A 24,770-nucleotide genomic window follows, 5' to 3' on the forward strand; every position below is an offset into this window, starting at 1 on the left:
GAGGTTCACAAAAATGATTCCAGGATTGAATGGTTTGTCATATGCCGAGTGATGGCTCTGGGCCTGTGCTCACTAGAATTCAGAAGAATGAGGGATGACCTCATTGAAACCTATCGAATGGTGAAAGGCCTCGACAGAGTAGATGTGGAGAGGATGTTTCCTATGGTGGGAGAGTCTAAGACCTGAGGACACAGCCTCAGAATAGAGGGGTATCCTTTCAGAACAGATGGGAGAAGGAATTTCTTTAGACAGAGTGCTGAATCTGTGGAATCCTTTGCCTCAGGCAGCAATGGAGGCCAAGTTTTTATGTATAAAGGTTGATAATTTCTTGATTGGTTAGGGCATTAAGGGATACGGGGAGAAGGCAGGAGATTGGGGCTGAGAGGAAAATTACATCAGCCATGATGGAATGGCACAGTAGACTTGATGGGCCAAATGGCTTAATTCTGCTTCTATATTTTATGGTAACCTTTGACACCCTGACAAATCAGGGACCTATGAAACTCCACTTTAAATGACCCAGTCTCCACAGCTGTCTGCAGCAAAGAATTCGACAGATTCACAACCCTCTGGCTAAAGAAATCAAGTGAAGTCATGTCAAGTTTATTGTCATTTAACTATATATATGTAACATATAATAGGTGCAGAAGAGGACCATTCGGCCCCTAATTACATTCTATAATGTATATAGAAACCAGCCATTTCTTAAACCAGGGTGGAAAGCACAGTAGCACACATAGCACATGATAACTTATGAAGGAGAAGGAAATTGCTTCTCCTCTCCATTGTAAAGGGACATCCTTCTATTCTGAGGCGATGCCCTCTGGCCCGAGACTCCACTTCTGCTGGAAACATCCTCTCCACGTCCACCATGTCTAGCCCTTTCAATATTCGATAGGTTTCAATGAGATCCCCCCCCCCCCCCCCTCATTCTGCTAAACTCCAGTGTGCTATAAGGAATGGAGTTATAGCCTGTGAGTGTCCAGTACTGATACAGGATGTCACAAACAATATTACCATAGTCACCCAAGAAATCTTAGTTGTCAAGTTAGAGCAAGATTTCAAAAATAGCAACAAGACCACAAGACACAGGAGTAGAAGTAGACCATTCAGTCCATTGAATCTATATGCTATCCCATCATGGCTGATTAATAATCCCCCTCAACCCTATTCTCCTACCCTCTCTCCACAACGTCAGACATTAATAACATTTCAAAGAAGTTGTACGAGAGTGGTGGTAGAGGCAGATATTTAGGGACTTCTAAGAGATGTTTGGATAGGCACATGAATGTGAGGAAAATGGACATAGTGTAGGCAGGGGGGATAAGTTTAGATGGCCATTTGATTACTAATTTAATTGGTTTGGCACAACATTGTGGGCTGAAGGGCCTGTTCTTGTTCTGTACTCTGTTAAGTAAACAATAAAAAAAAACACCAACACAAGAGGGTCAAGCCCCAGTTGTGGAGGTAAACAACCAATGTTAAGCTCATTGCTTAAATGATATTGATTGTGAGATAACAACCAACACCAGAGAAATCTCACTGGTCTTCAAAATGTCAAGGGAGTTCATGCCCACTTTATAACATAGAACATTGAACAGTGCAGGTCCTTCTGTCCACAATATTGTGCTGACTGCTTAACCTAGTCCAAGGCCAATCTAACCCTTCTCTCCATTTTTCTATCATCTAAGTGCTTTTTAAATATTCTGCCTCTACCACCACCCGAGCAATACACTCCACACATCCACCACTCTGTGCAAAAAAAACCGACATCACCCCCCCCCCCCAAACTCTTGATGCCTCTTATCATCTCATCCATCTCTATCAAATCACCTCTCATCCTCCTTCAGTCTAAAGAGAAAAGCCCGAGCTCACTCACCCTATCCTCACAATACATGCTCTCTAATCCAGACGGCATCCTGGTAAATCTCTACAGCCTCTCTAAAGCTTCCACGTCCCGCCTATAATGAAGCAACCAGAGCGGAACACAAGGTTCCAAGTGTGGTCTAACCAGGGCTTTGCAGAGCTGCAACATTACCTCAGAGGACTGAGTAATTCTGACTAACGAAGATCAACACCATAGGCCTTTTTAACCACCGTGGCAGCTTTGAGGGATCTACGGACACGGATCTCACGATCCACGTTCGCCCACACTGCTAAGAATCCTGCATCTTGCCCATAGTGTACTGATGAGCCTTGATTGATCTTGCCCCGAGATGTAAACTAGACGCTGCCTGACCTGCTGATTTCCTCCAGCATTTTGTGTGTGTTGCTGATGACGCACCATTGTCTCAGCATCCTGCCAGGTGAGCCTGCCTGAAATACATGCTCAGACCTGTGGAATAAGACCAGATCACACAGCCCAGCTCGGACAAGAGCACCTGTCCACTGAGACGCAGCTGGAGCCCAGAAGCATCCGGTTCCTCTCTTTATGACAAGACCTACCTCCTCACGGTTGTGAACTTATCAGTAACTGTCGCTCGTAGGAAAGTAGTAGAGGCAACGCGTCCACAGCGAGAGCTGCAGTCAGGGCACACGAATCGGCCAAGTCTGGCGAGGGCACGGAACATGATGGACGAGTTACGTACGTGTGTGACAGACAGCAGAGGCAGCAAGGACAGTTATCCTGAGACTCTGAATGTCCGGCGTCACTGCCTGCATTTATAAGGCCAGCCAAAATCCTCTCTCTCGCCTCCTCTTGTGCACATTAGTATCAAAGGTCAACAGAAAGTGTCCAACGAAGCAAGTGCAGCAACTGATGAATCATTTGCCCGTGGTCAGCAGACAGAGCTCTAAAGATCGCAGTTCTAACCTTTGCCCTACTTTCACCAACTTCGAAAACAAGTCAAATCTACCAGAACACTCAGCTGTTAGTAACTTTGTTCAGCCCAGTCTGATTCCTCAACACCAAAAAACATTCAACCCTTAAGATTCAAGATTGCTTAATGTTGGCAAGGATCTGGAAGCTATCTGACAATGTGAACTGCTTCTTTTTATTTTCCTTAATATGTTTGTCTAAATCAAATCCATGGCTTCTGGCAATTTAGAGGGGCTGGCGACATTCAGGATTATTTTATGCCATTTTTGCAAACAAGATTAAAGGAGAAGGAAATAGTTGTTACTCCCGATCCGACGCAGCACAAAAAGTACACACACACACAATAAAATAAAAACAATAATTAAAAACACACCATAATTATAAATACGTAATATAGTTTAAATACATAAAATTGATCATATGTTCATAAAATAATGCTAGGGCCAAGAGTGTGTGTACAGAAAGTGAAATTAATTAGAAAGCTTCATGACCTTAAAAGTTTCTCGAATAAGTTTTGAAATCTCTTCCAGTTAGTGATCTTCTCCTCGTCTAGACTAACAATCTTTATTTACTCTGGTTTAATTCAATTACAATTATAACACTTTCTATCAAATTAATCTTTAACCTTTAATCTCCAGCACCATTGTAAAATGTTGTGGAACAAAGGAATTGTGTTAAACCCTGTGTCAGATTGGGAACCTCACCCAAAGATAACAATTTAGACACAGACACACACACACAATGCTGAAGGAACTCAGCAAGCCAGGCAGCGTCTATGGAGAGGAATAAACAGTCGATGTTTAAGGTCCCTTCATCAGGACAACACACGCGATGCTGGAGGAACTATGGAAAGGAATACAGTCAAGGCTTCAGACTAAGATTCTCCATCATGACAAGGAAACAGGGGAAAAAACATTAACTGTCTATCTCCCTCCATAAATTCTGCCAGAGTTCCTCCATAATTTTGTGTGTGTTGCTCTGGATATCCAGCATCAGCAGAATCTTTGCACGGTAATGCAGCAGTTAGTGTGATACTATTCGAGCTCGAGGAGTTAAATTCTGTAAGGACTTTGTATGTTCTCTGGGTGCTCCAGTTGCCTACCAGAACAATCAGTATATACCCAAATCAAAATCCGTGGATGAACCAGTAGGTTTGTAGTCAGCTGAGAGCTAGATCTGTGGTTTTTAAGTCTGGAGACAAGGAGGCCATTTTCAATTCATGGAGGGGTATCTCAAGAACAAGGCAACAATTCCGAACGAGGTTCGAGGCAGAATCTGATGAACGTCAACACTGGCAGAGTTTGAAAGCCATTACCTTCTACAAAGCCAAACCTACCATCACGAATGGCAGTGATGCTTCATCCCAGATGAGCTCAACGCCTTTTAAAAGGGAGTTTTGAAAGGGAGAATAAAATTACAGCTATAAGGATACCAACTGCTCCTGGTGACCCTGTGACCTCTGCTTCAAAGGCCAACATCAGACTGATTTTCAAGGTTAACCCTCAAAGGTTACAGGCCCTGATAAATACTTGATAGGGCTCAAACTTGTGCCAATTAACTAGTGGGGGTGAGGGCTGTTCAAAAACATTTTCAGTCTCTCATTGTTACAGTCACAAAGTCGCACCAACTTCAAAAGAGCAACAATGCCCAAGAGCAGGGTGAGCTGCCTTAACGACTATTGGAAGTGCTTTGACAGGTTGGTTATGGCTAGAATCAACTCCTGTCTCAGCAAAGACCTGGACCTGCCGAAATCTCAGATCTGTGATCTAAGTGACTTTGATCGAGGAATAACTAATGGTGCCAGACAGGGTGGTTTGAGTATCTCAGAGACTGCCAATCTCCTAGGATCTTCACACACAACAGTCTCTAGACATTACAGAGAATGGTGCAAGAAACAAAAAGCGCCCAGTGACTGGCAGATCTATGGGAGAAAACACCTTCTCAATGAGAGAGGTCAGAGGCGAGCGGTCAGACTGGTTCAAGCTGACAGGATGGGGATAGTAACTCATAACCACATGTTACAACAGTGGTGTGCAGAAGAGCATCTCTGAACGCACAGTACATTCGACCTTGAAGTGGCAGCAGACCACACCGAGTTCCACTCCTGTACCTAATAAAGTGACTACTAAGTGTGTGCAGTTGAGATTTGATGGGCCAAAGGGCCATTTCCATACTGTATGGCTCCACATTTTATAAGCTTTCCTTGAAAGGAAATCCTACAAAACATAGGGATATAGCCCAGTTCATCAAAGGTGAAGTCCTCCCCACCAATGAGCACATCTGCATGGAGCACTGTCGCAAGAAAGCAGCTTACATCATCAAAGACCCACACCAGGGGTTCCCAACCTTTTTTATGCCATGGACCCCTACCATTAACTGAGGGTTCTGTGGACCACACCATCCAGGCTATGCTCCCTTCTCACTGCTACCATCAGGAAGGTGGTACAGGAGCCTCAGCAACAGTTTTTACCCCTCAACCATTAGGCTTCTGAACCAAAGGCGATAACTCACTCCTTCTCTGCCACCCGTCCCGATTCCTCCCGCGGCACTCCGCCCTCACCATTCCCAACATCCTTCGCTCCCGCCAGTTGTACAAACTCGCTTTCTGCTCAGCATAAATAAAGTACTGTGCAAAAGTCTTTGGCACGCCAGCTATATATATCTGTCTAAGACTTGAAGAGTGCTGTAAATATACTTACTGTAATTTATAGTTCCTTTAAATTATATTTCAGGTACATTTATTATCAAAGAATATATAGATGTTTACAACCGTGAGATTTGTCACAAAGCAAGAAACTTGAAAGAACCCAATTAAAGAAAAAATAAAAATAAAAAACCAACACTTGCTATGCAAGAAAAACAATGCAAATCATGCAAACAATTGAAGCGAACAGCATTCTGAACCAAAATTGAGCCCTCAGATCTGAAACCTGGATATATAAATAATTTATAGTTTTATTATATATTGCAATGTACTGCTGCTGCAAAACAACAAATTTTATGACATATGCCAGTGATAAAGCTGTTTTTGATTTTAATTTCTGTGAAGAGAGGAGGCAACCCAGCTCAGGCATCGGGTCAGTGGGGCCAGCGTCAGATAGCAAAAGCTTTCCTCAACTACCATTCTTCTTTGGTGATGCAGCACTCTCACCGAGTGAGTCAGCAGGAGCGAAAGGGCCAAAATTTGACAGAGTATTGGAAATGCAAGGGTAGGCACGACGTTTAAACAGAGGACTATTAATCAGTGCAGTTGGGTGGCACAGTAGTACAGTGGATAGCAGAACGCCATTACTGCATTTGAAATTGTTGTTCAATTCCCGCCAGCCTCTATAATCAGTTTATACGTTCTCCCCTTGACTATGTGTGTTTCCTCCATGTTCTTCAGTTACCTCCCACGTTCTAAAGATGTACAGCTTAGGGCGAGTGAGCTGTGAGCAGGTTATATATGCATCAGAAGAGTGACAATGCTTGCAGGCTGCCCCCAGCACGCTTTTGGACAGTGTTAGCCGTTGATGCAAACAACGCATTTCAGTGTTTTGATGAACTTGTAATACAGCTTGTAATTATGTCTACAAACACTCGGCAAGTAATTAGGAAGCAAACAAAATGCTGGCCTCTTGAAAGGGAATGGAACATAAAACTAGACAACTCTTTCTTACAATTATACAAGGTGCTGACCAGGGAGAAATGTGAATACCTTGTTCAGGAGGACATCGAGGGGAGTCTAAAACTAGAGGGCACAAATTTAAGATGAGGGGAAAGGTTTAAGAAGAAGTGGCAGAGGCAGGAATAATTACTATTTTAAAAAACATTCGGACAGGTTTGTGGACTAGAAAGGTTTGGAGGGTTCTGAGTCAATGGAACTGGTTTTGATAGATATCTCAGTCAGCATGTACGAGTTGGGCGGAAGGGTCTGTTTATGTGCTGTTTGACTCTACGTACAGGACTTGCACTGGAAGTAGATCAGGGGAAGTCTATCTATGGGATGAAAGAGTTCTCTGAAATGGAATGGCTGAGCTGCATGACACTCGAATAATGAGAGGTGATGTCATAGAAATGAAAAGGAGACTGGTGGGTCTTGACAGGACGGATCTCACTGATCCAAAACAGGTATGGTGGGGGCAGTAGGGGGCTACTGCACAGGATTGAAATAAGCTGCAGAGTTGTAAAATCAGTCAGCTCCATCACAGGTCAAGCCCTGTACTTGTATATGTACTTCAATAATAAATTTACTTTGTACTTTGTAAAACGATTGTGCTAACCACTACGTTACCGTGTCATAATTGACAGTCTCCTCTTTTGACATCAAGACTTGTCTGTTAATCCTCCCAAAAGAGTTTTGTAGCATTTCTTCACATCATACAGGATGACTTATGGAGTTGTAATGTCATCTTGCTTAAGTAATCTCCAGCCTGCCCTTTCACCTATATTTCAAAGTGCCTGCTTTGAAGCCAATGTAAACGAGTTACAGCTTTGTGTAGACTTTCGTCCGAACTTTGTAATGTTTACCCATCAATAAGCTGGGTAAATATTGAGGGAAGCTCACTAATGTTGAGGGGAAGGTAGGTAATTGAAGATGGTGTGAGACTTGATTATTGGGTGTTAATCTGTTTCCCCGTTGGACCTAGTGCACTTTGCAGAGAAGGGTCTTACTGAGTAGCAAGAGAACAAATTCCGATTTTAATCAGGGCTGTGGTTTTTAAGTCTGGAGACAAGGAGGCCATTTTCAACTTATGGAGGGATATCTCAAGAACAAAGCAACAATTCCGAACGAGGTTCGAGGCAGAATCTGATGCACGTCGACACTGGCAGAGTTTGAAAGCCATTACCTTCTACAAAGCCAAACCTACCATCACGAATGGCAGTGATGCTTCATCCCAGATGAGCTCAACGCCTTTTAAAAAGGAGTTTTGAAAGGGAGAATAAAATTACAGCTATGAGGACACCAACAGCTTCTGGTGACTCTGTGACCTCTGTTTCAAAGGTCAACATCAGACTGATTTTCAAGGTTAACCCTCAAAGGTGACAGGCCCTGATAAATACCTGGTAAGGCTCAAACTTGTGCCAATTAACTAGTGGGAGTAGCGGGGGGTTCAAAAACATTTTTAGTCTCTCATTGCTACAGTCACAAAGTCGCACCTACTTCAAAAGAGCAACAGTGCCCAAGAGCAGGGTGAGCTGCCTTAACGACTATCGACCAGTGGCACTCACATCTACGGTGATGAAGTGCTTTGACAGGTCGGTTATGGCTAGAATCAACTCCTGTCTCAGCAAAGACCTGGACCCGCCGAAATCTCAGATCTGTGATCTAAGTGACTTTGATCATGGAATAACTAATGGTGCCAGACAGGATGGTTTGAGTATCTCAGAAACTGCCAATCTCCTAGGATCTTCACACACAACAGTCTCTAGACTTTACAGAGAATGGTGCAAGAAATAAAAAGCGCCCAGTGACTGGCAGATCTATGGGAGAAAACACCTTCTCAATGAGAGAGGTCAGAGGTGAGCGGTCAGACTGGTTCAAGCTGACAGGATGGGGATAGTAACTCATAACCACATGTTACAACAGTGGTGTGCAGAAGAGCATCTCTGAACGCACAGTACATTCGACCTTGAAGTGGCAGCAGACCACACCGAGTTCCACTCCTGTACCTAATAAAGTGACTACTAAGTGTGTGCAGTTGAGATTTGATGGGCCAAAGGGCCATTTCCATACTGTATGGCTCCACATTTTATAAGCTTTCCTTGACAGGAAATCCTACAAAACATAGGGATATAGCCCAGTTCATCAAAGGTGAAGTCCTCCCCACCAATGAGCACATCTACGTGGAGCACTGTCGCAAGAAATCAGCTTACATCATCAAAGACCCACACCAGGGGTTCCCAACCTTTTTTATGCCATGGACCCCTACCATTAACTGAGGGTTCTGTGGACTACACCATCCAGGCTATGCTCCCTTCTCACTGCTACCATCAGGAAGGTGGTACAGGAGCCTCAGCAACAGTTTTTACCCCTCAACCATTAGGCTTCTGAACCAAAGGCGATAACTCACTCCTTCTCTGCCACCCGTCCTGATTTTAATCAGTGCCCACCATAAACCAGCCATACATAGACATATCCGAATGGGAATGCGAAGCAGAGTTGCAGTGGGTGGCAACTGGGAGATCCTGTCTATTGTGGCAGACGGAGTGGAGGTGATCGACGAAGCGGTCCCCCAATCTGCATCGGGTCTCTCAACACTTCACTTGTGAGCCTGTTGAGGTCACCTATTGCATCCGGTGCTCCCGATACGGCCTCCTCTACATTGGCGAAACCCGACGCAGATTGGGGGACCACTTCATCAAGCACCTCCGCTCCGTCTGCCACAACAGACAGGATCTCCCAGTTGCCACCCACTTCAACTCTACTTCACATTCCCATTTGGATATGTCCACACATGCCTCCCCTACTGCCATGATGAGGCCAAACAGGTTGGAGGAGCAACACCTCATATATTGTCTGGGTAGTCTCCAGCCCCTTGGTATGAACATCAAATTTTCCAACTTCCTGTAATTCCCTCCCCCTCCCTTCCCCCATCCCACTTTCACTCTGCCTCCTCTTCCAGCTGCCTATCACCTCTCTCATGATTCTGCCTCCTTCTACTACTGATAGTGCTTTCCCCTTACATTCCTTCTTCACCTCTTCAGCCTATCCTCTCCCTGCTTCCCCTCCCCCCCTTGATCTTTCCTCGGATTGGTTTTTCACCTGGCACCTTCCAATGCCCCCCCACCTTCTTTATGCCCCCTCCTTTTTCAGTCCTTAAGGTCTCGGCCCGAAACGTTGATTGCTCATTTCAATGGATGTTGCCCAATCTGCTGAGTTCATCCAGCTTGTTTGTACATGTTGATTTGACCAGTGTACTTTGTGTGTAGACAGTGAAGGAAGTTGTTTGCGTCAAAGACTAAACAGATTGAGGATGTGCTGGAGTCTACCTTTATGCAATGCCATGTTTCCGGTGCCAGGTAATCAGATTATAGCAAACTTTTAATCACATTATGGAAAAAAGCATTACAGCAGAGGGACCTGTCATTGTAGAGTCAGGGGGCATGATTTTATAACGTGTGCGAGGCAAGTTGTTTTTTTTTAAAAAACACACGGAGTGGTAGGTGCCTGGCATACACTGCCTGGAGAGGGGGGTAGAGGTAGATATACTAGGGCCTTTTAAGAGACGCTTAGATTGACACATGGATGTGAGGGAAATGGACATTGTGTAGGTAGAAGGCATCAGTTTAGTTGGGCATTTGATTATTAATTTAATTGGCCCAGCACAAGTCTATGGGCTGAAGGGCCTGTTCCTGTGCTGTACTGTTCTATTAACTTGAATCCAAGTTCAAGTTCATTGTTACTCAACATATACACCAGTAAATAACGCTCCAAGGTGCAGAACAAATACAGCCTAAAAGACCAAAGCACCAGCAGGGAGATAACATCGAGCATGTTATGAAAAAACAAAACACATGAAAGTCAAAGAATCAAACAGTTAAATAAATTCTCTGATTGTCCTGTCACTGCTGACTGTGCAGAATGGTAATTATTGGCATTAAAATTTAGAGGAAAAATTATTTAAAATTTTCCTACTGTATACCAGCACGGTAATCTAAAAATTAGCATAATGCTTTACAGGGCCATTTGAAAGGTTAGGGGGAGTTAGTTACGCTACATTGGCACCAGAAGGATGGGAACACTTGCAGGCTGCCCCCAGCACATAGACTGAGGTGGTGACGGACACAAATGACACGTTTCGATGTGCATGTGACAAATAATCTTTCTCAGTCTGGAACATTCAATAAAGGAAGCAGCCAAACTGAAATGTGATTGCCAGAAGCATTGCGGCAGGGTTACGTGGAATGCAAGCTGACCACAGGCTGGGCTGAGCTGCTTGTACTTTTCATACGTCAGCAGAAAAGGTATCCATCAGAGTGGCAGCACACACACACAATGCTGGGGCAGCTCAGCAGGTCAGGCAGCAGCTATGCAAAGAAATAAACTATCGTTTAGGGCCGAGACCCTTCATCAGGACAGAAAAGCTGCGGGGTGGGTGGGCGGTGAAGAAGCTAAAATACAGATGTGGGGAGGGGAAGGAGTCCACAGAGTCGGAGGACAGCAGAGATCACAGAGAGTGTCACTGAACTCATGTCGAAGAGGAGATTTACACTTCTTCAGGGGAAGAACTTCAGATTTAAACCCTTCTCAGGAGAACTGAGAACAGAAATCCAGGTTACACCAATCCTGTCCCAGTGCTGGTGGTGTTGCAATGCCGTTCTCTCAGATCGTCAACTGTAGATCCTTCAGAACTGTTGCACCAACCTTCTGTGCTTTCTCAGGAGGGAGCAGAGAAAGGGCCCAGGATGAAATCTGGAGGATATCATCTCCTTCGTAGAAGGATCACAGCTGGCATACTGCACTAAATTTAGACTCTTAACCTTAAAAAGAGATTTACTTATTTAGAGCACGTACAGACTAGGAGTAATTGCAGGTTTTTCATATAACAAGAGATAAAGCAGTCTCTGAGATCATTGTTCAATTGCCACCACTGTCTGTACGTTCCCCCTGTGACTGTGTGGGTTTCCTCCCTCGTGCCATCGATGAACAGATTAGGGTAAGTTGTGGGCATGCTATGTTGGCACTGGAAGCATGGTGATGCCCCCGGAACAGCTCTGACTTTGATGTTAACACAAATGCTGTATTTCCCTGTGTGTGAGAAATAAAGCTAATCTTTATTTAAAACTACATCTTTAACCTGCACTGAATAGAGTTAAAGAACAAGAGGTGACCTCACCAGAGCTCTTAGTGGACTCAGAAGAGGGAAAGGTGGCAGGATGATCACCCTACCTGAGTGGCTGGAACCAGATAAGAAATTACAACATTCAAAGGCTCACCACCATTGAACACGTCTACATGGAGCATTGTCGCAAGAAAGCAACATCCATCATCAAGAACCTCAGGACCCACAGCAGCAGGTTCAGCAACAGTTAGTACCTCTCAACCATCAGGCTCCTGAACCAGACAGGATAACTTCATTCACCCAGCACTGAACTGTTCCCAGAACCTATGGTCTCACTTTCAAGGACTCTTCATCTCATGTTCTCAATATTTATTGCTTATTATTGTTGTTTTTCTTTTTCTTTTTGTATTTGCACATTGGTTGTTCATCTGCTTTGTGCAGTTTTTCATTGTGTTTATTTGTATTTACAGTGAATGCCCACAAGAAAATGAATCTCAGGATTCACACGCACACTCAACTGAACACCACTCCACTTCCTTTGCAATTTTTGCTCATTTCTTTCTCAATCCCTGCTAAAACATTGTTTATATTTACATCATTTATTATTATATTGTAATTTGCCCTTTACTGTGCCTATTGTCTTGTTTACTAATTATTGTACTGTTTTGTGCACTTTATGTAAGTCCCGTGTAGGTCTTAAGTTTAATGTAGTTTTGTGTTGTTTTATGCAGTCTGGTGTAGTTTTGTGCTGTTTCATGGAGCACCAGGGTCCTGGAGGAAGGTTGTTTCGTTTTTACTGTGTACTGTACCAGCAGTTTATGGTCAAAATGGCAATAAAAGTGACTTGACTTGACTTGACGACATATGTACTTTGATAATAAATGTACTTCAAACATGAAAAATGCTACACAGCACAGAAACACTAGGTCTTTGACATAACTAAATTTGTTCCATAATTAAGCATACATTAATCCACTAAGTCCACTAAGAGCTCTGGGGAGGTCACCTCTTGTTCTTTAACTTTACTGTGACGTGAAGCAATGTAGAGGCTCAGTCACAGAATTCACTAAACACAGACAGATTAATTTTTGGACTTTAAAGGAATGGAGGGATATGGATGTAGGGCAGGAAGAAAAGAGCTCAAAGCAATTTTACTATCAAAGTACATATATGTCGCCATAGATCTGTGCTGCTTAAGGGTTTCTGCCTGAGACATCGACTGTACTCTTTTACTGGAGGCTGCCTGGCCTGCTGAGCTCCTGCAGCATTGGGTGTGTGAGTGTGCTCAGATTTCCAGCATCTTCAGATTTTCTCGTTTGTCACCAAAGACACATTTTTGTATGATTTCACATCAAAAAGTGCAACTTCATTTCTTGTAACAACCTTCAGAGTGCAGCCTAAACACACAATGATTCAGAGGATCGAGTACAGAGTCTAAAGTCCCACACACAATTGAAATAGGATCAGGTACAGGATCAAAAGTCCCACACACACGATTCAGAGACGGTCAGGTACAGGGTCTCACACTCGACTCAGCGAGGGTCAAGTACAGTTTGTAAAGCTCCATACACGATTCAGAGAGGGTCAGGTACAGGGTCTAAAGTTCCACACACAACAAATCAGAAACGATTGCTTCCACTTCATAAACAGATTTATCTATGGTCCATGAACATTGCACTTTGCCCCATTCATTTTTATAATTTATAGTATTAGAGCCTCGGCACTACACTAATACAGCAATGCAATAACTTCCTATGGTGTTAGAGACATAGATCTAATTCTGATTACCAAGAAACTCGATATCGTACAGTACACAGGAGCCCACTTGGTCAGCTCCAGATCTACAACCGTTCCCTCACATCATCACGACACACAGTAGCAGCAGTTTGTCTGGTCTACAGGACAGACACCGAGATTGCTCAGACAGCACCTTCCCAATCCCGCAGCTCTACCAGCTGGAAGGACAAGGGCAGCAAAAGACAGGGAGCACCACCCACTGGTAATGCCCTCCAGGTCACAGACCGTCCTGACTTGGAAATCCACCCCTGTTCCTTCACCGTCACTGGGTCAAAATCGGAGAACCCCCTCCCTTCCCTAACAGCGTCGTGACTGCTACCCACATCGTAAGGACTGCAACGGTTCAAGGAGACAGCTCGCCACCACCTTAAGACGTGCAAAAAATGCTGATTTGGCCTGATTACACACACAAAAGATATTTACAGAGAATGCTAGAATAGACTAGAGAAGCAAAACATCGCATTCTGTTCCCCTTCCGGCATACCGGGGCTGCTCCCAACAACCCCCGCCACCCCTCCAGCAGCCGGGCCCCAGCAGGCAGGGACAATCGGCCAGGGCGCGGCGTCTCGCGACTGACAGGGATACGTCAGGCCGAAGGGCCTCCTCCTGCCCCCTCACCGAATGGATCACGCTGTGCCCGATCCCCACCCACCCCCACAAGGCGGGAGAGGAAAGAGTTGGCGGCATCAAGAAACTCGTTCTCTGCCCGCACCGCCGCTCACCTGAGCCCGAGACTCAGCGCCAGCCCACAAGCCGTCTTGTCCGGCAGCAACCACCGACCGAGCTCCGAACCCGGGCGCTTAACAGCCGCACCGGCGCTTCATTCGGATCCCGCCGCCTGCGACCGCAAGCCGATCGCCATGGCCGCCGCCATCTTGCAGAGGCGGGAGCAGAAGGCCGGGTATGGACTGGGCATGCGCGTTCTACGGTCTGCTGCAGGAAGGCAGCACCAATCCCAGCAGGAGGAGGGAAAACCAGTAATGTCCACAGAAGTCTTTTAAAGCATGAGGCGCAGAGATAGGATAAATGTTAAGTTTTTTCCCCAGGAGTAGGGAATCCAGAATTACAGACCATAGAGTTAAAGTGAGAGGGCAGAGATTTAACTGGGAAGTTTGTTTAAATTAGGGTGGTAGTTATGTGGACTGAGTTTCCAGAGGAAGTCTTACAATGACAATGTTTCATAGAAAGGTGGACAGAATTGGAATTAGGTTTTCCTGGTGGGGCGGTACACCTCCTCTAAACTTTCCCTACCCCTTACCTGAAGTAGATGCCTCTCATTATAAATCCCTCTCCTTTGGATAGATTTTCAAATACCTGCCCTTTCTTTGCCCCTCAAAGCTTTGTTTAGTCACCTTCAGCCCTCTCTGTTCCAAGAAACACACCCAATCCATTCTCATAACCAACATGCCCCTCAAAATGCACCATCTAAAAAGCACCGAGAGGATCACTGGGTTCTCCCTTCCCCCTATTTGTGATATTTACCAGGAGCGTTGTAGAAGTTTTGTTGAGGATCCCGACCACCCAGCCCACAATCTCTTTGACCCACTCCAGGAAGGAGGTACAGGAACATCAGGGCTAGGACTGCCAGACTGGGTAACAGCTTCTTCCCTCAGTCTGTGAGACTAATGAATACCCTGCTATAAACTTGATTGTGGTAACATTTTGTTTTATGTGCTGTGTGTGGGATATATGTTTAGGGGAGCACATATTCATTTGATTGAATATAGGCACATGTAAAAAAATCTGTAAAGCAAAGATGCTTTGAAAAATTATGAAATAATGTTTCTAAATACCAGAAAATTTACTATAAAAAACAGTAAACTTTTTAAAAAAATCAATATTTGGTGTGGCTGCTCTTTCCCTTTAAAATTGCATGTGTTCTCTTAGGTACACTGTCATGCAGTTTTATTAATAATAAAGAAATTTTTAAAGATCAGCTTGCAGATTGTTCCAAATATCTTGGAGAACTTGCCACAGTTCTTCTGTAGGCTTTGGCTGTCTCGCTTGCTTCTGTCTCTCCAGGTACTCCCAGACAGTCTCGATGATGTTGCGATCTGGGCTCTGTGGAGGCCACACCATCTGAAACCAGATAAAAAATCTCGGGTGCCTAAGACTTTTGCAGATAATAAACTTGAACTTGATTTGAATCTCCTCTGCACCCTCTCCAGTGTAAATACTTACTGTACTGTAGGTGTGTTCACACCCTGAGCTGGTGTGTTTGACAAGGAATTCTACAGTGAACCCTCTCCAGTGTAATATTTACTGTACTGAAAGTGTTCAACAGCCTGAGCTGGTGTGTTTGACAGGGAATTCTACAGTGAACCCTCTCCAGTGTAATCCAGTGTAACACAGATGCCCTGTGCAGGAAAGCACAGAGTCGACTGTACTTCCTCAGAAGGCTGGTGTCATTCAATGATTGTAGTGAGATGCTGAAGATGTTCTATCGGTCAGTTGTGGAGAGCGCCCTCTTCTTTGTGGTGGCGTGCTGGGGAGGCAGCATTAACAAGAGGGACGCCTCACGTCTTAATAAGCTGGTAAGGAAGGCGGGCTCTGTCGTGGGCACAGAACTGGAGAGTATGACATTGGTGGCAGAGCGGAGGGCGCTGAGTAGGCTACGGTCAATCATGGAAAACCCTGAACATCCTCTGCACAGCACCATCCAGAGACAGAGAAGCAGCTTCAGCGGCAGGTTGCTGTCAATGCAATGCTCCTCAGACAGGATGAAGAGATCATTACTCCCCAATGCCATTCGGCTCTACAATTCAACCACCAGGGGCAAGACATGTTAAAGTGTGGGGGTTAGGACTGAGCTTAAGTTATCACTCAATGCACTTTAGTAAACTATTTAAGAACTTTTTAAAAGCTATTTATTAAAGCTTTTTGGGAGGGTGATTTTAGATGCATATCATATTTATATTGAGTTAAATACTTAAGTAATTAGTTTTGCTACAATAAGTGTATGGGACACTGGAAAAATGTTGAATTTCCCCTTGGGGATGAATAAAGTATCTATCTATCTATCTATCTATCTATCTATCTACTTACTGTACTGAAAGTGTTTAACAGCCTGAGCTGGTGTGTTTGACAGGGAATTCTACAGTGAACCCTCTCCAGTGTAATACTTACTGTACTGAAAGTGTTCAACAGCCTGAGCTGGTGTGTTTGACAGGGAATTCTACAGTGAACCCTCTCCAGTGTAATACTTACTGTACTGAAAGTGTTCAACGTTCTGAGCTGGTGAGTTTGACAGGGAATTCTACAGTAAACCCTCTCCAGTGTAATACTTACTGTACTGAAAGTGTTCAACGTTCTGAGCTGGTGAGTTTGACAGGGAATTCTACAGTAAACCCTCTCCAGTGTAATACTTACTGTACTGAAAGTGTTCAACGTTCTGAGCTGGTGAGTTTGACAGGGAATTCTACAGTGAACCCTCTCCAGTGTAATACTTACTGTACTGAAAGTGTTCAACAGCCTGAGCTGGTGTGTTTGAGAAGGAATTCTACACTGAGCCCTCTCCAGTGTAATACTTACTGTACTGAAAGTGTTCAACAGCCTGAGCTGGTGTGTTTTGACAGGGAATTCTACAGTGAACCCTCTCCAGTGTAATACTTACTGTACTGAAAGTGTTCAACAGCCTGAGCTGGTGAGTTTGACAGGGAATTCTACAGTGAACCCTCTCCAGTGTAATACTTACTGTACTGAAAGTGTTCAACAGCCTGAGCTGGTGTGTTTTGACAGGGAATTCTACAGTGTACTCAGTGTAAGGACACTTCCAATAACTGAAACTCACTCTTATGGAACTCATGAACCACTGGCAAACTATCTGTGATACGGCATACATCTTCATCTCTCATAATTTTTATAAAACCATCTATTAAAGTTATATAAAGTAGCTTTATTATATAAAGATAGAAATAGCGATGATATTAGGAATATACACCACGGTAGTGTAGTGATACTATAAAGCTCGGCATCGGATTTCCAATGTCTCTGTAAATTTATACTTTCCTTCATGTGAGCATTGGTTTTCTCCAACAGTCCAAAGATGTACCGGTTACTAGGTGAACTGGTTATTGTAAATTATCCTGTGATTATGCTCGGGTTAAATCGATGGGCTGGAAGGGCCTGTTCTGCGCTGAGCCTCTAAATAAATAAAATAAATAAAACTGTAGATCCGTGGTAGACTAGCAGCTTCCTAAACACTTTACAGTGCCAGTGACTGGGGTTCAATTCCTGCCGTTGTCTGTAAACAGTACGCACGTTCTCCCCAAGACCACGTAGGTTTCCTCAGGGTGCTCTGGTTTCCTCCCACATCCCTAAGCTGTACCGGTTAGGGGTTAAGAGTTGTGGACAAGACATGTTGCCACTTGTGGGCTGCCCCCAGCATGACCTCGGACTGTGTTGATTGCCGACACAAATATCACTGTCTGTTTCCATGTACATACGACAAATAAAGTAATGGTTGATAATACTGTATACTCTGTGTTAAAGCAGTTTGAGTAACTGAAATTCACCCTTACGGAATTCCCAAATCACGTGTAAAATATTCCCAGATTTCCCAATTGGAGTATTAAAGCAAAAATTTCACACCTTAGAAGTTTCTTTCCCTTTAGTTGGTCGGATTAATGCTATTAAAATGATGATTTTACTGAAATTTTTATATTTATTTCAAGCCTTACCAATTTTTATTCCTAAATCCTTTTTTGACAACATTGATTCAAAAATTTCCTCATTTGTGTGGCAAAACAAAAACCCCAGGTTAAGTAAAAGGCAATTACAAAAATCTAAAAAAGATGGTGGTTTAGCTTTGCCTAACTTTAGATTTTATTATTGGGCGAATAATATTCGTAATCTAACGTATTGGAAATTAGATTTGGACTCATTATTGTGTCCGCAGTGGGTAAATTTGGAATGCAATGAAGTAAAGGGATATTCTTTATTCTCTGTTCTTGGTTCTTCTCTTCCTGCTGATTTAGTTAAATTTAATAAACAGATATCTAATCCTGTTATTAAACACACATTTGGTTTCAATTTTGGAAATTTTTTACTTTGAAAAACTTTGTGCTTGATAGCCCTATTTTATTTAATTTTTTCTTTAAACCTTCCTTGACAGATCAAGCCTTTAGCATATGGAAAAGGAAAGGTATAAAATGTTTTCGTGACCTTTTTTTTGAAGGTACTTTGATGTCTTTTGACCAACTTTCCAATAAATTTAAATTACCTAAATCTAATTTCTTCAGATATTTACAAATCAGAAATTTTTTACATAAAGTTTTACCATCTTTTCCCAACTCAACTTCAACGGATTTCTCAGATTTGATTTTTACCTTAAATCCTTGTCAGAAGGGATTAGTTGCTTTTATTTACAACATGATTATGAAGATACAACCAGAGATGTCTGATAGAATTAAACAACAATGGGAAAAAGAACTTCGATACAATATACCAACAGATAAATGGGAAAAAATTTTACAAATGGTTAATTCTTCTTCTATATGTGCTAAACATGCTTTAATACAATTTAAAATTGTACATAGAGCTTATATGTCTAAAGATAAACTTGCTCGATTTTATTCTCATATTAACCCTCAATGTGATAGATGTCATTCAGAAGTGGCTTCACTGACCCATATGTTTTGGTCATGTCCTACTTTACATAACTATTGGAAGGACATATTCGTTACCATTTCCTCAATTTGGAACATCGATTTACAACCTAACTTTATTACTGCAATCTTTGGTATACCAAATGAGGATGGTAATCAGTTTTCTCCTTCAATCAGACGAATGATTGCTTTTGTAACATTAATGGCCAGAAGGTCTATATTACAAAATTGGAAAGAAGTAAACCCTCCTACCACGTCTCAGTGGCTTTTTCAAACTATTTCTTATCTGAGTTTGGAAAAAATTAGGAGCACTATTTTTGACTCGTCAATTAAATTTGAAGAAACTTGGGGACCGTTCATCCGACATTTTCATATGAATTAATTTGGCCTTTCCCAGACCTCCTCTTTGTTTATTCTTGTTCAGGTATGGAGTTCCGGAGTTCTTTGACACTATCATATACTTATAAACTGTTATTATTGCCCATGTTAGTTTTAGTTTAGTGTTTGTTTCATATATATATTTTCTCTCACACATTTCTAATTTTTTTTTCTTTTTCTTTTGATGATTAGTTTTGTTTTTTTTATATATAATTTTATAGACTTGATTGATTAATGTACTTTTTTGTTGTTGATGTTTAATAGGATATCATTATCCTATTATTAATGTAATCTTAAGTCTATTGTATTCATAACTTATTCATTATTATGTTATGTTTTTTTTATATTTATATGAAACTCAATAAAAAGATTGAAAAAGAAAAAAGAAGTTTCTTTCCCCAGTGAATTAATCTGATCAACCATTCTAGTTAGACCCCCCCCCCACACCCCTCTATCTAGTACCCCTCAGTCACTGCTCTGTAAACGCATGCTGGTATTTATTTATTTATGCACATTTTATTCCATATCCGTACTTTAAACTCTAACTTTATAGAATTAATTATTCCTTATAATCGTTGAAGTTTGTTTTTGTTACAAATCATGCCAACACACCACAGAAAATTCCTAATACATGTCAATGTATATGAAAAATAAAGTTGATCCTTGATAAAATTTCCATCACACAGAATTTATATAAAAATAACTAAATAAACACAAACTGTAAAAAACAACCTTTGCACATTCTTGTTAAGGATTCACAGAATGGAGGAAAATGGGAATTCTGACAGTTTTTGGAGAACAGAACCTCATGGTGCCACAGGGATGCACTGTATATGATAAAAGGACATGGTTGTTATCTCTCAGAGGATACAAACAGTTGAAGACAGATATACAATTTGCTCCCACAGCCAGTGTGGTAAGAGAGAACTCCAGGATCACCACAGCCAGTGTGGTAAGAGAGAACTCCAGGATCACCACAGCCAGTGTGGTAAGAGAGAACTCCAGGATCACCACAGCCAGTGTGGTAAGAGAGAACTCCAGGATCACCACAGCCAGTGTGGTAAGAGAGAACTCCAGGATCACCACAGCCAGTGTGGTAAGAGAGAACTCCAGGATCACCACAGCCAGTGTGGTAAGAGAGAACTCCAGGATCACCACAGCCAGTGTGGTAAGAGAGAACTCCAGGATCACCACAGCCAGTGTGGTAAGAGAGAACTCCAGGATCACCACAGCCAGTGTGGTGAGAGAGAACTCCAGGATCACCACAGCCAGTGTGGTAAGAGAGAACTCCAGGATCACCACAGCCAGTGTGGTGAGAGAGAACTCCAGGATCACCGCAGCCAGTGTGGTAAGAGAGAACTCCAGGATCACCACAGCCAGTGTGGTGAGAGAGAACTCCAGGATCACCACAGCCAGTGTGGTAAGAGAGAACTCCAGGATCACCACAGCCAGTGTGGTAAGAGAGAACTCCAGGATCACCACAGCCAGTGTGGTGAGAGAGAACTCCAGGATCACCACAGCCAGTGTGGTAAGAGAGAACTCCAGGATCACCACAGCCAGTGTGGTAAGAGAGAACTCCAGGATCACCGATTACCAGCAATGTAGAGGCAGCTCACATTCACGTTTATTGCCATATGATTGTACATATCTACAACCAAACAAAACAACGTCCCTCTGGACCACACCGCACCCACACAACACACATCACACACAGCTCATAAAACAAAGGATTACCACAAATACATCAACAAAAATATAACAACAGGTAAACAGTAAACAGATCACTATCCTATCTTTATATATAAGCAGGGTTCACTGTAGAATTCCCTGTCAAACACACCAGCTCAGGCTGTTGAACACTTTCAGTACAGTAAGTATTACACTGGAGAGGGTTCACTGTAGAATTCCCTGTCAAACACACCAGCTCAGGCTGTTGAACACTTTCAGTACAGTAAGTATTACACTGGAGAGGGTGTAGAGAAGATTCAAGTCAAGTTCACGTTTATTGCCATCTGACTGTCCATATCTACAACCAAATGAAACAGTTCCTCTGCACCACACAACACAACACCCACACAACACAGCTCATAAAACAAAATATTCCCACAAGTTAATATAATGTAATTCAAAATTCATGTAGTGCATGGCAAACAGCTCCCCATGGTGGTGATGTGACCCCGGTGGAGGCAGGGTGTTCATCAGTCTCCCAGCCTGGGGAAAGAAGCTGTTACCCAGTCCGTCAGTCCTGGTGCTGATGCTCCCGTCCCTCCTTCCTGACGGTCGTGGGTCGGAGAGATTGTGGGATTGTGGGTGGTCGGGATCCTCACAATGCTTTGGGCCCTTCATCGACAACACTCCCAGTAAACGTCACTAATTGTCAAGGCAAATTTGTTGTCATTTAACTATGAACATGTGCCCCATCAAACGAGACATTTCTCCAGTGCAGGGAGCGAAGCACAGAATACACATATAACGTGTGTGGGAGAGTCAACCTCTGTGATCCCTTGGGCAGGTTTTACTGTCTGCTGGGTATCTCCGGAGACAAAGATTGTGTACAGTACATATATACAACCAAATGAAACAATTAACCTTGTATACACCTACAATAATCTTGAACTTGTGAGAGTGGAGTGGGATTGACGACTAACTCAACGTCCTTGGGGAGAAAAAGAACAAGAATATGAAAATCCTCAGCCCTCGGAGAACCTAGTCACACGTATTTACCTTCAGCATAAATCACAGAAACCGTAATTCCTTCATCTTGACACTGTACAGACACACCTGTGGGAAATATCAGCCGCTATCTCATCACTCAGAGATATTTATTCGTATGGGTATTTTTAAATGCAATGTTTCCCGCAGTTTGAATAAATGTGAATTGTGAATCAGTCAACTTGATTCAAGATTGTATCAGGTCATTTCCAGTACACACGTGTAAAGTTACTCTGGATCTGATGTAGTGCAAAAAAAAACACAATAAGAGAAAGAATACAGGAATAAAATTACAACACAATATACATAAATACCGACAGCTTATATGCAAAAATTGATCGTATGTCCATAGTGATACTAGCCTAGATCTCAGCAACACTGAAATGATTGCACGGCTCATAATTTCTCTTGCAACAAAATCATAAAATATATCTAAATCCAGGGTGAATTATAAACATATACGTATTAAAATAGAGCTCCGTTACGGGTACGCAAGATCCGAAATAACTTAACTTGCTCATTTAGGGAGCCAATGCATACAAAATAACCAATAAAAATAGATCGAAAATGATTAATTTTTCATAGTTGTAAAACAAAACCTTTATCTTTATGGAGCCAATCCGATTATTTATTTTTACCTGTTTGACGTGTGCCCACTGCGCTCACTCTGACAACTGCCCTGGTATTCTCGCACTGCACTGGTATTCATCTGCACAATGCCACCTAGTTTTATATACCACAACCAAACCTGATGTGTATGGGGAGGTTGTCAATCGACGTGACCGATAGACACGTTAACCAATGGACCAGTAGACGTGGCGGCTGGCGCGATCGGAAGCGCAGGGATCAGCCAATGGGAACCAGCGAGGGCAGCCCCACTCTCTTTGTGAATGGGTCTGCAATGGTGTGAGCGAGACCGTCATCTGGTGAGAGGGGACGGCGGCCAATCACAGCGCCAGACCTCAACCTCATCGGGCTCGAGCGTTCGATGCCAGCGGTCGCCCCTGGAGACGGTTGTCCCGGTAACGAGAGGAGCCCTACAGAGAAAAACCGAGGAACCACGGATGCAAAGACTTAAAACTAAATTCAGTACAGTAAGTTAAAGATTATCATCCTTGTTCAGAAATACATCCATGGCCCCTCCCTACCCATTCCCTGCGGCCTTGTAAAATTGTACAGAGTTATGGACACACAACACAACATCATGGAAACCAGTCTATAGAGAGTCTCTATAGACTCTGTCTACACTCTCACTGTCTCCTTAAAGCAACCAGCATAATCAAAGACCCCCACCCACCCCAGACATTCTCTCTTCTCCCCTCTCCCACAGGGCAGAAGATACAAAAGCCTGAAAGCACGGATCACCAGGCTCAATGACAGCTTCTATAAGACTATTGAATGGTCCCCTAGTACAATACAGTATTTAGATTATACCTCTTATGCCTTGGACCTTATTGTCTGTCTGCAGTGCACTTTCTCTTAACTGTAACACTATTCCAAGATCAAAGTAAATTTATTATCAAAATACATATATGTCATCATATACAACCCTAAGATTTGTTTTCTTGTGGGTATGCACAGTAAATCCAAGAAACACAATAGAATCAATGAAAGTTCACACCCAATGGGATGGGCAAACAACCCATGTGCAAATAGAAAAGAGAATACAAAATAATTGTCATCATAATAAATAAATAAATAAATAAGTAAGTAATAAATATCTCAAACATGAGATGAAGTGTCCTTGAAAGTGAGTTGAATATTTCAATGATGGGGCAGGTGAATTTGAGTGAAGTTATCCCTCTGGTTCAAGAGCCTGATGGTTGAGGGGGAATAACTGTTCCTGAATCTGGTGATGTGGGTCCTGAGGCTCCTGTACCTTCTTCCTAGTGGCAGCACAGTGAGAAGATAGCATGGCCTGAGTGGTGGGGGCCCCTGATGATAAATGCAGCTTTCTTGCTACAACGTTTTGTGTAGATGTGCTCAATGGTGGGGAGGGCTTCACCCATGATGACCATATCCACTATTTTTGTAGGATTTTCCATTCAAAGGCATCAGTGTTTCCATACCAGGCCGTGATGCAACCAGTCATAACCAGGGAGGTCAACACGTACAAAAGCTGGATGAACTCAGCAAGTCGGGCAGCATACGTTGACTGCTTATTTCAACGGATGCTGCCCGACCTGCTGAGTTCATCCAGCTTTTGTACGTGTAGATTGACCACAGCATCTGCAGTGTACTTTGTGTTTATTATAACCAGGGAGGTTACGTGCCAATTTATAAGACCTTGGTTTGACCAGAGCTAGATTACTGTGAGCATTTCTGGTTACCACCCTACAAAAATGATGTGACAGCATTGGAGAGAGTGCAGAGGAGACTCAGCAGGATGTTGCCTGGGATGGAATGTCTCACATTTCTGGGGACTGGAGGGGCTCAGTCTGTTCTCTCTGCAGTCGAGGAGGATAAGAATGGTCACGATAGAAGAAAATAAAACTGTGAGGATAGACAACAGGAATTTATTTCCCTGTGTCAGAGGTAGATAAACTAGAGGGCATTTATTAAAGACCAATTCTAAATGGAATTGGAATTAGTTTATTATTGTCACGTGAACTGAGGTACAGTGAAAAACCTGATTTGCATACTGTCCACACAGATCAAACTGTTGCACAGTGCATTGAGGTAGAACAATGGAAA

At 43.0% G+C, this 24,770-nt stretch overlaps 1 protein-coding gene across 4 annotated transcripts in view; it reads right to left on the bottom strand.

Annotated features, from left to right (window-relative positions):
- Positions 1 to 22,830, bottom strand: part of hmgcs1 (3-hydroxy-3-methylglutaryl-CoA synthase 1 (soluble)) — a 44,694-nt gene extending 21,864 nt beyond the window's left edge. The window contains exon 1 of one of the 4 annotated variants that reach the window (XM_059974210.1): positions 22,715 to 22,830. In XM_059974210.1, the coding sequence (XP_059830193.1) occupies positions 22,715 to 22,785 (71 nt within the window). In that variant the 5' untranslated portion in view covers positions 22,786 to 22,830. The other 3 variants (XM_059974211.1, XM_059974212.1, XM_059974209.1) reach the window with 3 other exon arrangements.
- Between the last annotated feature and the right edge of the window lie 1,940 nt (positions 22,831 to 24,770).

Source organism: Hypanus sabinus, chromosome 7, assembly GCF_030144855.1.
Source record: "Hypanus sabinus isolate sHypSab1 chromosome 7, sHypSab1.hap1, whole genome shotgun sequence".
Lineage (NCBI taxonomy): Eukaryota > Metazoa > Chordata > Chondrichthyes > Myliobatiformes > Dasyatidae > Hypanus > Hypanus sabinus.